Source organism: Chaetodon trifascialis, chromosome 16 (assembly GCF_039877785.1).
Source record: "Chaetodon trifascialis isolate fChaTrf1 chromosome 16, fChaTrf1.hap1, whole genome shotgun sequence".
NCBI lineage: Eukaryota > Metazoa > Chordata > Actinopteri > Chaetodontiformes > Chaetodontidae > Chaetodon > Chaetodon trifascialis.
The window spans coordinates 19,288,426-19,304,907 of record NC_092071.1 but is presented as its reverse complement, the minus strand read 5'-3'; the positions used below and the strand labels follow the sequence as shown (position 1 = coordinate 19,304,907).

The following is a 16,482-nucleotide window of genomic DNA, read 5'->3' as shown; positions in this document are numbered from 1 at the left end:
TCTTCCATCAGATAAATACCTCTATAGAATATTAAGAATAACAGCAATTAAACAGATTACTAAAAACTGGCTGAATGCAGTGACACCACAAATAGTAAAATGGAAGGAAACAATCAAGGAAATTTACGTAATGGAAAAAATAACACATAGAATAAGGAACCTAAGCGATGTTTTTGAGACAAGATGGGAAAGTATCACAAAGACTGATATAACATAAGTAATAGATAAATGGACTATGGAGGGGGGAGAGGGTCGATGGGGGTGCGTGACAGGTTGGTGTATATACATGTGTATGAGTGTGTGTGAGGGGAAGTGGTGACTGTATACTCGAGCATGAAATTACTGAAAAATAACTTTCGGTTAGAAACAATTAGTGAAGTGTAAACATGATAAAATCTAAAGAACAGAGATAGAGATGAAAGTAACGCCAGGCCCAAACAACTACAAACAACTAAAAATAAGTACATAGTTTTGGAGGGGGGGGGTTGTAGTTTTGATTTTTTTTTTTTTTTCCTTTTCTTTTTTCTTATGGAACCTCGGCGATCTGGGACAGTCGAGGGATGAAAAGGACGATTAGATGGAGACCCCCCCCCCCCCGAGAAAAAGGGGAAAAAGAAAAGGGAAAAAAAGACGGTAAAAAGTATGGGTGTATACCTACCCACTAATAGCCTATATTTCCTTTTTATTTATTTATTTATTTATTTTTTGATTGTTGTGGTTGTTTTGTCTGTGCTCTAGGTGGTGTTTTTTATTTATTTATTTTTTGTTTGTTGTTTGTTTGTTTTGCTTTTTGTTTCTCTCTTTGTGCTCTGTTTTTTGTTTTGATTTATCTTTTTTTGATTTGTTTGTGTTGTTTAGGGTTATTGGCACATACATTATGTTGCTATTTATGTTTACAAATTTCAAAACTATCAAAAGTATAAAAAATACTAAAATAGTATAAAAATACTATAAAAAATACTATAAAAAGTATTAAAAAAAAAAAAGAAAAAAGATATGGATTGACAAATCAAGCTGCAAATGGAGTTTCTGAGATAAGCCTGTCAAGGGGAGGCATTGCTGGAGAGGTGAGGTAGGCAGACTTTGGACCCACTTCACGTACTCCTCTTCTTTGAAACCGGCCACAGCTTCTCCATTTGTCTCTCTTCTCTCGTGGAAAACATGAAGCTTGTATTTGCCCCCCTGGACACGCCTTTGCACAGGAGACTGCAGACAGCTGCTGTGCTGCAGTGGGTCTTCTCCTTCCTTGGCCTGGGTGAGATTGCATGTTTATATGTATGTCTGCTGGAAACAAAACAGAATGGTGGAGTATTAATGGGGTACTGTCTATGAAGGACACTCTGGTTATTGTACAGTAGGCGTTCAAACATGCTGGCCTAGATCATCTTGGGTAAAGTATAAGTGAATGTGACAGGTAGGGAACTGTGACAGATGACATGAACTGCTGGATAGCCAGAAGTGGAAACCAGGTAGGATCTGACCTGAGTGCAGTCCATATGGTGTGTATTGGTTTAGCTTGGAAACACATGTGTTACGTATCAGTGGTCCCTGCTTCCTACCTTTGTCTGACAAATCCCACAGCCGTGTCATGCTCCACATGTTTTCACCTGAATCTGTTTGAAACTGGACGTTATTCAACACCATTAATTATATAGAAGTGAACTTTGTAAGAATACGTCTTGTCATATAAGACATCCTAATCCTAGAATTGGTCATGTTTTATTTTTCAGAGAGTTTGGTCAAGTTTTCATTTGTATGAGCACCACCTGACAGGGCAGAACCATTCATCATTTTTTCTGTTACTTTTCATACATTCTCAATCTCAGCAGGTGGTGTTCAGGTGTTACAACTGACTGGAGTTGGTGGTCCTGTGTAGTCAGCTTTATACACAGTCAATGTACAACAGATAACACAATATATAGGACAAAGATAAGAAGGTTAAAAAAAAAATAGAATGCAATTGTAAAACCATGACTGACATTTCATCCTAAAAACAACTTAAATAGCACCTCAAACAACCAAAGACCCATCTTCAGCCATAAAAACAAAAAGACCAGTGCAACGCTAAATGGACTACACATCAACTAAGATACCCCCAAACCCTGGCAGCCAGAATAGAGAACACTCTGTTAACTACAGCAATGATTTCAATTCCAAAAGTAAGAATTTTAGATCTAACTGCAGAAAGTCCAGGCAAAGGGAGCTTAGACCTCTTTAGATAGTGTTTTTGAATGGAAGTTCGGCAACACTGATGACTGAATGCACAGCGAGAAACCAGTGGTACATGAGCTAAGAATGAAACAGGTTAAATATTAAATTGCTATGATGAATTGTATTGATGTCAAACAAGCACATTCTCCCACTGCTATCAGTAACCACCAAAACCACTTCCGATGTAATCTCCACCTCAACTGAGTGCTACTGATTTAGAGCAGACGCGCACCATTCATAGCAGGGCGAACGGTCAAACACATGATCTTCTAGTTATCATTCATGTAACATGTGTTGAATTTGTTATGTCTGATCAGAATGGAGGTTTATATACATAATGCACTTTTCTGCAGTATGTTGCAGTGCCAAAGCTGCTACTCATGACGTGAATCCTTTCTCTACTCAGCACCTACCTGCATCTTCCTGTACTTTTACCTCCTCTTCACCCGCTTCTGGCTGATCAGTGTGCTCTACTCTGTCTGGTGGTTCATCGACTATGACACTCCTTCACGTGGAGGCCGCAGATCGCCCTTCCTGTGTGGCCTCAAAATTTGGGAATACATGCGGGATTACTTCCCCATCAAGGTGAGAGACACCTTTTAGACTGTTGTTGTAAATGGTCTACATTTTAATCATTATGTGTGCTGTGTATGCACATCACCACTATTGAGCAGCCCTAAAGACTACTGTATGTGAGGTGAAATACCTCTGCAGGTCAGAGAACAGGACATCAGAACATCTCGCGCATTCAGTTCATGTCATCTAATCTTTTATCTCCAGCTAGATATGAGCAGTGGCCCTTCTCTCTGTTCTTGGTAGCTAATGATCCACAGATGGATGACATCCCTGTGTTTCCTATAGTCACGTGCTGTGTATGTACACATAGCCATAGAGTACTGTTGCCTGATTAGAGGCAGTACTGCAGGCTGTGTGTACTTATATTTGACTAGTGTTACTGCAATTCACAATCAATATTAGACTTATGGTCTAATGGTCTCTAAAATACTACAGGATTGATACCACATCCAACACATAACCCCATGTAAAACAACAAACTTCTGTTTTTGTATAATGGTGCTGGTAGGAAGATGTTCTGACCTTTGGACAGAGCCAGGTGAGCTGTTTCCCCGAGCTTCCAGTCTTTATGCTCAGCTAAGATAACCATCTCCAGCTTCATTTATAACGGACAGACATGAGAGTGGAATCGATTCATCTGGACCTCATTGAGACAGCAAATACGTGCATTTCCCCAAAATGTCAAAATGTTCTTTTAATCTTTAAGCAGATCATTGCTCTTGCAGTGATTTTACACAGATGCTCACCAGATGCTGTTGCATGCCAGAAATCTTTCAGTGTTCAGAAGCACTGATAGTGTATTCCTTCATACAGTTTTCAGACAAACAGGAACATTACCCACTTGCTCCCACCCCTCCCTTCACATGTACTGTGTGATATAGGAAGGAAGGGTTGTCATATCTGTTTAAAATTACTTGCCTGCCTTATAACATGTCATATCAGCTTTTCTTCATTATAAATGGGGAGGAGTCTGTGAGCCAGGTTTCAAAACAGGAGGATATCTCTATGTTCCAGGTCTTAGCAATGGTTTTCTTTGCAGTAACTGTTCCAGACTGCATTGACAGAGTTTCTCACTGTCATGACCAGCCCAGAATGGTTGTTTGGATTAGGAGGGAGATCATGTCCAGTCCATAAAGATGTGAGCAGCAATGAAAACCCTCTGACCAAAACTTGCAAAGTCTGGTGCAGAGCCAGAACCAGAAAAAGCAGTGGTGAGGATGGGTAGAATGAATTGGATTTAACTGTGAATAATGGAGTCTATGTATGACCTTATACTGAATTACCTGAGAGTCTGAAGTTAATTAAGCAAGACTGTTTGCTGTGAAGACGTTTAGTCCATGTGTGGTCTGAAACGGCATACATTTACAAACACAGAGAGCAGCTTTTTGGTATCAGGTGCAGCTGTCAATAAGGACTGAAGTTCATCAGAAAATTTTCAAGTTTCAACATTTGCAATGTCTCCTTTGACATAGTGCCTGAGGTGTAGATATCTGGAAAAACATGGGATGGCTGCGGTGTAAATTTTGCTGACTGAATGAAGAGAATACATTAGAGGTATTGATAGCTGAAACACAGAAGGCTCCTATTCAAACTGAAAATGGAAAACTCTTTTATCCCAGCCATGTCTGCACACCATGACACTGCAAAACAGGATTTACAAGATGGGACTGGTTTAAAAATTTGTTGGAAAGAAGGATAGATAATTTCTCACATATTCAGTTTCAAACAGTGGTTTAGCAGTGGTATCACTGTGACATTGATCTCACCAACCACTGATTGGTCCGCACAAGCTCCTCTCTTGTAGCCCACAGTGTCCCTCCTGTGGTCATGCATGACTAGTGCATGCATATGACTTGAGTTAATTTGATGACTAGCTTTTCATCACGGACTTGTATGGGTAAAACCGAGGGCAACAACAACACAAGTTCAACTGGATTTGCAAAAAGGTTTGCTTACATTCTCTGCAAGGGTTGCTGTAAACCATTTATATATATATATTCATTAGATATTTATTGGATCATAGTTGATGTATGTATTTTCAATACTTGTATAATTCATCTACAGTCATGTCATATATGGGAACAGCCACCTGAGTTTAGAGGTCAGAATCTTAAATCTTAAACTTCCTTCATGAGTATGAAGTCTATATTGGCCTGTTTAGCTCAACTATATGAACTGGTCAAATTCTATATATACATCTAACAGCTGTAAAAAATAAAACAATATTCAGTCAAATTTCTGAGACTGGAACACACCAATTTGAAATATAAATGCTGAAGAGATGTCCATCCATCCATCCATCCATCCATCCATTTTCTATGCCGCTTATCCCATTCGGGGTCGCGGGGGGGCCGGAGCCTATCTCGGCTGTCAGTGGGCGGGAGGCGGGTTACACACTGGACCAGTCGCCAGCCGATCGCAGGGCACATACACACAACCATTCACACTCACACCTAGGGGCAATTTAGAGTCACCAATCAACCTAATGAGCATGTTTTTGGTCTGTGGGAGGAAGCCGGAGTGCCCAGAGAGAACCCACGCATGCACGGGAAGAACATGCAAACTTCACACAGAAAGGCCCAACCCGGGAATCGAACCTGCGACCTTCTTGCTGTGAGGCACGCGCACTACCTGCTGCGCCACTACTGTCATCATCATACTTTATTGATGTATGTTTAAAAAAAAAAATAGCTTACAGTCAGCAAAAACATGCATGGAAAAAAGAGAACAAGATGGGAAATATTTGAGCAATAAAAGTAATAATAATATGTCAAGTCAAGACAGAGATACGATAAGGCATTAAAGCAGTGAGTCCCATAAAAGCAGCACCATATAGAAATAAAAGTCAGGAGAAAACTGGTACAGAAGTAATAATGCTATGATAACAGGAGCAATGAATTGAATGAAGCTAATGCTAGTCGTAGCATTTTAAATAGATAGAAATAATTATTAAGGAGATGATACAGACACAGATGACAGAAGAGAATGATATAACTGACAATATAATGCAACACTCCAAAGGAAAATCAACACTTTTCTAACAGTTTCAAAGAGAAATGAACCTTTTTTGTTGAGCTGTATTGAATTGCATTAGCTGGAGAGTTAGAGTGAGTTCTTAGAGACGTTAAGTGTCATCATTGGAGATCATGTGTGCATGTGTATCAGCTAGAAGAATGCTGTTTCTACATTTTTCTCTCTGTAAAGGTAATTACAAGGTCAATCATTTCCTGCTTTAAAAACCTTGTAAGATTCCCTGTTCTCCTCCGATCTCACATACGGGTATGCAGGTCGAAGTGAATCATTTCCAGTATCATTTGACTGTATGCTACATTAAGTCTGAAACAAAGAGTCAATATGAGGCTAAAGAGAAGCAGTGTCCTGGAGAGCCTAATTAGCTTCACTGGTGTATATCTTTCCCACTGTTTCTAATTACAGCATCATCAGCTCAGGCGAATAACTCACCAACTGTGTGCTCACTTAATTTTTAAGGCAGGGTGATGATGAAGGAAATTCATGTGACTCAAGGACTCAAGCCTAGCCTAGCCTTATGACTAGTGAGGCTGCACAATCCTATGCACAGCTTATTTAAATAATAAAAAGCATTTTGACATTTTTAAGCTCCCTCTGGGTCTGCCTCTGAAGCAAAATGCATGTTGAAATGCACCATTAGTCTGATTGGCAGATGGCAGCCATCACTTTGGATAACTACTAAATCCATTTAGGCACTCAGGGCTTTACACAAGAAGGACATAAGCAAAATTTCAAGTGAGTCAGACTCATAACCATTCAATTATGGCCGTCTACTGTAAATTGATCATGTTGCTGTTGTGCTACCTCCATTTATCACAAGGCAATAAACATATTTTGACATTTTTGAAACTACACTTTCTTAGCCAAGAATTAGATAACAACATCTATACCACTCGCTGTCTGTAAGCTGAACAGTGAGCTGCAGAGAGTCTGGAAAGAATGGAAACAGCTATCATGGCTCCAGCCCAGACAAGAAATAACAAGTACATCCAGCACATAACCCACCGTAAAACCACAACTTCTTGTTTTTACATCACTTTTTGTATAGATTAAACAAGCAAGATATTAGTGATCTTTAGAGGTGATGATTTAAAAAAAAAAACAAAAAACTATCTTAACTGGATGTTGGACTCCTGCCTCCAGTCTTTACACCAAGCCACAATAGGCTAACTGTCTCCTGGCTCCAGCCAACAGACGGACACTTCTCATCTCACTCTTGGCAAGAAAGTGGATTGTGAACAAGAATATTTGGCAACCAATGAGAAGAAACTGGTAGACTGTAGTATCTGAAAAAACAAAAAAAAAACAATTGAAGTTATTTTTTCAGGCTCATCCAAATATTTCATGTACAAAATTGGAGAAAAGTGGATGAAATGTGTAGGAGCAGAGGAGCAAAACATGTTCAGAATAGTGAATAGTGATAATGTCAACCCCTCCCCCAAAAAGAAACAAAAGTCAGGAAATCCTTTAAAAAAAACAACCTGGATTTACCTCTGGATCCAGATGCACATCATGCTACAGTATCATATACTATTGACTGAAATCAAAGTCCTTGGCAGGGATGATAGCGATACAGGTTATGTCGTTGTGACAACCTTGCAGGAAGACGATGTGATTGGTCACCAGTGGACGGATCTTTTGTTTATAAACATGGTCAGTCCTCATAACTGGAACTTGAGCCAATGATTAACTGTGAGCCACGGGCCACCAGCCGCAGCAGGTACCCTCAATACAAACAGAGGGGACGCAAAACATCACGCCAGCTTTGTGAAGGTCCAGTTTCATGACTTACATTACAAACTGATTTTTTTTACACTCTACAGGTGATTGGCCTCCAGAAAATGGTTAACCAAAGCCTCAGGTACTGCATTAGTACTGGGTGTATTGTGTTACTTTTATGGGAAAATAGAAAGAAGGGAAAATAAAGCAAAGAACTTGTGAAAAGTTAAAATAGAAATCCCCTTTCTGAAGCTGCCTGTTTGTCTCTGAGAAGGTATCATGGCTTTCTGTTAGTGTGGGTGTAAATGCTACATTGAGAGCAGTGAGGCCTCACACACTGATGCAAACAGTTTTTTTTTTTTACCATGTGCAGCAAAACAAGCTCCAGCACATGACATGCGACCCTTTACTCTTGATAGTGACCTTACCTTTCGTGCCTCTCACTATCTCCTCCCTCCCTGCTCTGGGCCAGTGGAGGCATGCAAACAACACTCCACAGGTGAGATATGTTATCGAGTCTTTAACAGTTGATGATCAGCAACCACTATTTCTGACACTACAGAGAAATATTACTCAGTTTCCAAGAACTGATAACATGTCAAATGGCTTGTCTAACACCAGAATCACTTAACCTGCCAAATAGAATAATAATCTGAGTTTAGCAGGGATCTCCTTGGATTTCCCATGCAGTGACAAACAGAGTGTGATACTATTCCAAGGTGTTTGTAGGTCAGCACCAGTCAGGTTCATTTGAAGAGCTGAAAAAGAACTGGAGCACACTGATTGATTTGCAGCCTTTAATTGTGCAAACAGACATAACTTTAAACATTACTGTGTCGTCAGAGACTAATATTTTTTTCCCTGAGGAAGTTTGCTGTCCTCAAACTGAGACGTTCCTGATTCAGCTGCATACTGCATGTTTATTTCTTTTGGTATTTGTTTTTGTTCCCTTTTTGGAGTACTTAATGTTTTACATTATGATGTAAGGTTTACTTGTGTGTGTAATTTCCACATTGGTATTGGCTAATGGGGATAAAAACACAAACAAACAAACACGCAAACAAAAAACCCCCCTGATTCAACCAGAGTTCATTCTGACTTTTAGATAGATTTGAAGAGCTAGCCCAGACTCTTATCATCTCTATAATGAGATAATGACTCTCAGTCAACAGGCTACTTGTTCACTCCAAATACTACGAAACAAACATTGTGTGTATTATAGGGGAACTGTTTCCAGGTGTTGGGGAGTATTACTGCATATGAGAATGAAGTTGAGGAAAGCTTTTCCTGTCTCCAGAAGGAGCTGTGTGAAGCTGCTAAATGTCCTCAAGTGATGTCACTTGAGTCAGCATTGGGGATAAAGACTATAAGTACAAGGTAGAAAGAAGAGAGCTGAGCAGACCTCTGCAGCCCACCCCTCATCCCTGCTGCTACAGTCGCTAGCCACTACTTGCTGAGTGACCCGTTGGCAGCTGAATTGCATTGTGGGTGATGTCGGCACCAAGTTTTACGCCAGGTTTTGACAAAGAAAAAGCTTGCATTTTAGTTATTTATTTAACTGACCATTTGAAGTCAAAAATGATTGAAATGATGAATCACTTTTTATGTGATACCTCTAAGAATTTCCCTCTATATTTAGTGGATAGACACAGTACATGCTTTGTCTGCTTCACATCTAACACAAAGGATACTCTGAAAGCTACTCACAGCAGGGTTTAATGAACTGTGCAGCACACTGGAAAAGCACATCAGTTCTTCTGTCTGTTTACACACTACTTCACTTGATGCCTTCAAGGTACCATTACTATCACAGGAAATTCACAGGACTGGACCAACAGAACCTCAAAGACAGGTCAAAGGTACATTGTATATATCACTCTACATAGTGATTTCAATAGCTGTGTGTGTTTTGCAGTGGAGGTGCAGTGAGGCCACTGTGACTAATATTAATATTATTAATATTAATAATGTTAGAGATACTTTTGACTCCCTATTCTGCATTTTTCATCCAATCTTCACCAAACTTGGCACATTCCACTCTGGATGACTGTGAGCGCTGCACGTAATTCTTCCATGACTGACTAACAAACTTTTACAGGTGTGGTCAAATGACTTCATTCCTCAGGTGTATTTCGTGCAGTTCATGCCACTAGTGGCACTATAGTAAGAAAAGGAAAATACTAGTACTGCATGAAATCATTATCTGTCAAACTGTCAAGGCCACAGAAGCTTAACTTAAAATAACAAAAAATTGAAACACTCAAATGTTCAGTTACCTAAAATATGTACTTAAATATAGAACATGACTAAATGCACTTAGTTTGTTTGCACAACTGATGGTTTTGTGGAGGTATGAGGGGATGTGTATCTTAAAGTAGGAGGGCTCCAAATGTTTTCAGACCGTTTGCAGAGGCCACAGAGAGGAGGGATGAGTGAGGGTTCAGAGGGTCAAAGACAGTGTTGAAACTGGGATATCCAGGCACCTGTTTGGGTGGCAGCCAGCTGGACCACCACAGTGCAGAACTGTCTGCACTTTAAGGAAAAATCAGATGATTTGAAATAAGATATTATACATGGGTAACCAACATAATCATGGACCCACATTCAGACAGAAACAGAATAACTTTCATGTTCACAGTGTTCCTTTCTTCCTCCAGCTGGTGAAGACAGTTGACCTGGACCCCAGGCACAACTACATCCTGGGCTTCCATCCCCATGGTGTGCTGGTGGCAGGAGCCTTTACTAACTTCTGCACCTATGCTACAGGCTTCAGACAGCTGTTTCCCGGCCTCACCACCTACCTGCTCATGCTGCCTCTTTGGTTCAGAGCCCCATTCTTCAGAGACTACATCATGTGTGCAGGTGTGGGCCAGAGACGTCTCAATCATACTCGATCAAAACTGTCTTTGTAATCCATCCATCCATCCATCCATCCATCCATCCATCCATCCATCCATCCATCCATCCATCCATCCATCCATCCATTCATCCATCCATCCATCCATTTTCTCCCACTTCATCTGGGGCCGGGTCGCGGGGGGAGCAGTCTGAGCAGGGACGCCCAAACTTCCCTTTCCCCGGACACTTCCCCCAGCTCTTCCGGGGGGAGCCCGAGGCGTTCCCAGGCCAGCCGAGTGACATAGTCACGCCAGCGTGTCCTGGGTCTTCCCCGGGGCCTCCTCCCGTATTATTACACTAACACTAATGTATTATTTTTTTATTTGATAGCATTTCAGATGTTATTTGACTATTTTATTTTAATCATTACATATCTTATCAATCACTTCTTGCTTCTGGTTGCAACACTGCAGGACTGATTCCTTCTGACAAAGAGAGTGGCAGCTACAAGCTCCGCCAAAAGGGTGGTGGGAACGCTGTTGTAATAGCAGTCGGTGGGGCCCCAGAGTCCCTTGATGCCCACCCTGGGAACTACAGTGTACTCCTGGCTGACAAGAAAGGCTTCATCAAAATGGCCATGGAGAACGGGTAGGAGCAGAGAGCCCTGGGGGAATGAGGAAACTTTTCTGTTAAATACAGCTAATTCTCCAAGGTCTTACGGCTTATTACATGGATTGTGCCGATCTGTTCATTTTACTTCTCGCGGCTTGAATGTGACCTTTTGAAACAGAGGCTTATTCAAGTCCCTCACATGGAATTTCCTGGGAAAGCACATAGGCCAGTATGAGATCAAATTAATTAAAACACAACAATTTAACAACCTTTTCACTAAAAATCTTTTTTTTAGTGCTCATCTGGTGCCAGTCTTCTCCTTTGGAGAGAATGAAGTGTTTGATCAGGTGGACAACTGCAGAGGAACCTGGCTTCGGTCGACACAGGAGCGGCTGCAGCGTATCATGGGTGTCGCCCTGCCTCTCTTCCACGCACGTGGCGTTTTCCAGTACTCCTTTGGTCTCATGCCATACAGAAAACCCATAAATACAGTAGGTGAGTAAACAGCTCTGTTCATGTATAACAGTCAGATTCTTTCTTCTTTGAGTGCTTCAATCTCTGACTTCTGTGTCCACAATGTAAACATTACATGCAGTATATCAAATAAAGGATGCACTGCTTTAGACTTTGTCTGGCAGGCAAAAGCCCGAACTAGATTATCTATGCCCATGCATTTCCCAACCAGCTGTTTAGTTTGGCAGAAGCACCTGAGTTGGCCAAGAGAGTGTGAGTAGATGTGAGTATCATGAGTCAGACAAAGAGCATGATTTGTCAGCCCAGCAGAGAAAGTCAGGTGTGGCCCGGTCTGATGCAACCGCTTAGCAAGAGTGACTGACACACACCACAGCCTTCTAGAACTGGTTGGCGTGCAGCCTTAATGCCACCATGTTTTAGATAAATGGACCTCCAACAACATCAAGCAGAGCATGTTGAAAATCGTAAAGTACACTGACACTGATTGTGTTGACCACCTCTGTGCAGTTGGAAGGCCAATTAGGGTGGAGAAGAATGACAAGCCAACGGCCGAGGAACTTGATGCCCTCCACCAGCTGTACATGGACGAGCTCAGCAATCTGTTTGAAGAACACAAAGGCAACTATGGAGTGGACAAGGACACCCACCTGAACTTTGTCTAAAGTGGACTGACGATGGATTTGAATTCCTATTTATTTGTAAAACTCTGGTGCTGTAGGCTCAGATAACTTCTGACTGGCTATGTATGGCTGACCTTGCTCTCAACTGTTTCTATATTTGTTCAGCCACAAGATACACTGCTATATCTGTCTATACAAACTAGGATTCAACGACTGTATGAGAGAAAAGCAACCAGAACTGGCCACTTTTCAGGGCAGTGTGGGACACTGTTCGCAGAGAACACTGATGACACAAGTCAAGTTTTCCTCACTTAATCTCCCAGTTGTGGCATGTGTCTGGAGTTTGGGATTTTGTGCAAGAGCTAACACTTTGTCAAACAGAGTCATAGGTTGAATGTGGGTTGCAACATTATTTGGAGACACTGTCATAAAATACCAGTAATTTCAGAATTAAGCATCTTTGCTTTACATGGGAAAAATAAAAATCTCATATACACCACTCACCTGAATTGTCTTTCTTTTGTTTCTATTAAAGGGCTTTAATAGGAATAGGTCCACATTTCAATGATGGAAAACAGCTCGCATACTTAGTCAAACACTGTACTTGCAATTTTGAGATAGTAGTACTTTAATTGAGTATTTCAATTTTCTGCACCGGTATGCTTCTTCTCCAGTACATTTGTAGGAACATATTATACTTTTCATGGCCCTACATTTATTTCACAGCTGTAGTTACTATTTATTTTCAGATTAAGATTTTGCTCTGAAAAACATAAAGATTAATCCAGTGGTTCTTGTCTTACAACCTCTTTCGAAGAAACTATGCAGTATTTCACAAAAAAGGAAGCCCCCAAAAACTGAATACAAATCTGCAAAGCAGAATTTTGTTTTTGTTTTTTTTCTTAATCTTCACAACCTCTCAGATTTATCTTATGACCCTTTGGAGGGACACAACCCACAGGTTGAGAACAATGATTTACACTGAACACACTGAATTACCAAACTTTATACAACAGTAAAATGCTGCACACACATTGATGCATCAGTATTAATAACTTAATATATGGTACTATACTGTATATAATAATATCAGTCACAGAAGCCATTTTCCTGCAGAACAAGTACTTTTTCTTGCTGAATAAATGCAGGACTTTAACTTGTAAGAGTATTTTTTTCATGAATGTTTTGATACTTTTACATAAGCAAAGGATCTGACATTTTGAGAAATATAAGATGACAAAATTGATGGCAGATGTTTCATCTTTGGACAGAACCAGGCTAAATGTTACTCCTGGTTATGCTAAGCTAAATTAACCATCTCCTGGCTGTAGCTTCACATGTAAGATTTGGGAGTAGTGTTCATATTTTTCAGCTCTCGGGAGGAAACCAAATGAGCCTATTTTCCAAAAAACTATTCCTTTAATATCTGCCTTGCAGTTTATTAAAACTGTCTGAAAAGGTAAGATCTCAAGACTTTTTAAACGCGTGAGACAAGATGGGAAAACACTGATTTTTCAATGTTTATTATTGATCTTTATGTTCTCAAATTTATATTTTTTACTAAGGGGACTAAGACGTGCATTGCCATCAAACATTATGTGAAGTGAGTCTGCAGGACATAAACTGAACTGGGTGGTTTTAGTTACATGTAGATTTTATTAATATTACATTTATTACTTCATTATTTCTAAATTCCACTTTAGAAGCTGAGCGCCTGGCTGTGGATCACATTCCCACATGATAAGTCTGTCTGTGAACTTTGGCAGACACTTTTTATATGACATGGCAGGCCTCTGATATTTCCAAATGAATCGCTGGCAATGCCCTGATGCTTTCATCATAGTCTGGACAAGGTTTGTGTGTGTTGGGCTGATAGAAATGCTGACTGAAGGAAAAACTTACAGCAGCAATGTGATGCAAAAGAGGCAAATTATTGGGAAAATATTATAAAAGCCCCCCAAAACAGGGACAGTGAATGAATGTGACTATTTACCTTCATCCATGTGACCTGTAAGAATCTAAAGCCAGCTGAAACCAGTCACCAGTAAACCAGTGATAAGTTTGTAATGGCGTACAAGTGCCATGGTGGAACAGACTGGCCAATCTGTATCAGTGCTGAACAAAAAGAAAGACTATCTTTGAGCAAACAGTACTGTATTCATAGACCTGTTAGTGACACTAAGAAGCAGATTCTCTTACAGATTGACAGTGTTTAATCTAATCAGAACAGACCAATCAGTGTCATATCTTAACATTTCACATCCTACAGAGCTGCAATCGCACCATGAAAAATGTGATTGGAAGTCAGTGAGCGTGGCTTTGTGTGGAGAGACATTCATGATATGAAGGACGTTGTTGTTATGGGGACTGTAGTCATGTATCACATTGGAGTCCGCTGTATGAACAAAGCTGCTCACAGCTGATAACTGTATTGTTTTGGATTCCTCTCAGGTGGGTGTGAGTGGGGCCAGGATAACAACATTATTGACTTATTTTTGAAGACAGTGGTCAAAGTACAGCTGTGTTCACCGACTCCTTTGGCTCATACAGTATCTTATCTCGGCTTTTCCTTGAAAGAAAACAAAACGTAAATGGAGTTCAGATGCCCAATGACATTACAAATACACATTCAGAGACCACTTGTACAATCTACTGTGATCCAATACAACAGCTCTGCCCTGAATTCCACTTTTATAAAAGCTTATCACGTTCCAGCTTTTGTTAAGTGTCATAAATGTAATAACTCTACTTTCTGATTATTATTGAGGTCATAGTGAGTGGGGCTGTTGAACTGAAGTGCATTATAATGAAAGGTGTTTGTAATACGCTCTCATGTATGTCAATGGAGTGGACAAAATATTAGGAACACCATTCAATATAAAGCAGTCCAGTTCAACATCGCTGCAAACTACAACCTCAATAATAAACATGTAGTTTAATTAATACCTCTCAAAAACTGAAAATTATCATCTTTGGAAAGGCAGAATTTATGGCAGAGCTGGTGAATTTGATCACATCAGGTTGCACGCATGTACCTAATGAAGTGGCTTTTCAGTGTATACAACAATAGAGACTTGATATCTTTTTGGAAGCACAGAGTTTAAACAAATGAAAAGCTGTATTCGGATAAAAGATATGACTGCTTGTCAAGTGGAGCAAATGGAGAGAAGAAGCTTGCATGATAACAGTCATATCTATAGATGATTTGGTATCTGCTGTACTGATACAGTGGGCTATACACAGCATGAATTATGTAAGAATGAGGAACACTGAAAAACAAAGCAGGTGTAAACAGGTGAGATTAACTGAGGTACTCCATTACACATGAAGACATAATTTAGAATTGACATGACTTCACCAAATACTTGAACTGAACACTTGAGCTCATCATATCTTGATAAAATTGGATTGTAAAGAACCATCAATGACAAAATAGCCATTTAAACCAGAAATAGCAGAAAGAAAACAGAAAGGGTATTAGAGGTGGATTACTGAGGCTGTAATGTAAAATTGTGTCCAGCCCAGTTCATCACCGATGTTCCAAACTGTTAGATGTTGACATTTCTCAACAGCAGCCTCATGTCAAGGACTGTATGACTGATTTCATCCAAAAGCAGTTATGATTGTTGGGCCTGGTCCCAAGAGATATGTGCTATCAGTGAAACTTTTTGGGAAGAACTGCATTAGATCCAAAGTGCAAAAGATTTTTCCAGCTTTAATATTGAGTGCTGTAATTGAAAAAAGGGTGTATTTATTCATGTAATGGTTCTGTTGGGCTTTTTGTAAACACAGCTTCCCTATAGGGCAGGGAGGTGTCAGAATTCCAGGAATCTGGATGTTAAATTGATATTTCTTTTTGAGTCAGCATGGCCTTTGACTTTCTATGTGTCCTGACAGTCACTGCTCACTGCTGAGCATGTGGGCTTTGTGCTGCTGAACCAGAGTCTGGGGTTATGTACTGCACAACATCACTGTCATCACTAACCACATCCAACTCCCCATGTCTCATTCACATGTAAGAAAACACTTAACATTATGAAAGTGGATGTAACAATGAACTTGGCTATTGTGAGTACTCACAGCTGTCAGGTTAGCATGTTCATTGTGGAAGACTTCAGTCACGTTGTATGAGTGAATGGGCAGAATGCAGGCAGGCGGGCAGGTATGTAGGTAGACAGGCAGGTAGGCCATCCAATCACACTAAACTTTATATGGGACTAATGAAATGATTGGATGTACATTTACAGGCCTGCAGCAGCCACAGATACTTGATTTTTTTTGTCTTTTTTGTCAGAGCATTTGATTCATTGATTGCTGCTAAGATTTAAAGAGAATTTCAACAAGTGTAACAAAAAATGCTTCTAAAATACATGACCGACTCTAGCTTTAAAGTAGATTAAGC

General features: G+C 40.2%; 1 protein-coding gene across 1 annotated transcript; it reads left to right on the top strand.

Annotated features, from left to right (window-relative positions):
- The first annotated feature begins 1,161 nt into the window (after window positions 1-1,161).
- mogat2 (monoacylglycerol O-acyltransferase 2) lies at window positions 1,162-12,434 on the top strand. The gene is made up of 6 exons (XM_070983278.1): window positions 1,162-1,255; window positions 2,618-2,796; window positions 10,194-10,398; window positions 10,848-11,022; window positions 11,282-11,481; window positions 11,968-12,434. Exons 1-6 carry the CDS (start codon window positions 1,162-1,164, stop codon window positions 12,120-12,122), a joined length of 1,008 nt encoding a protein of 335 aa, XP_070839379.1. The 3' UTR covers window positions 12,123-12,434.
- The last annotated feature ends 4,048 nt before the right edge of the window (window positions 12,435-16,482 follow it).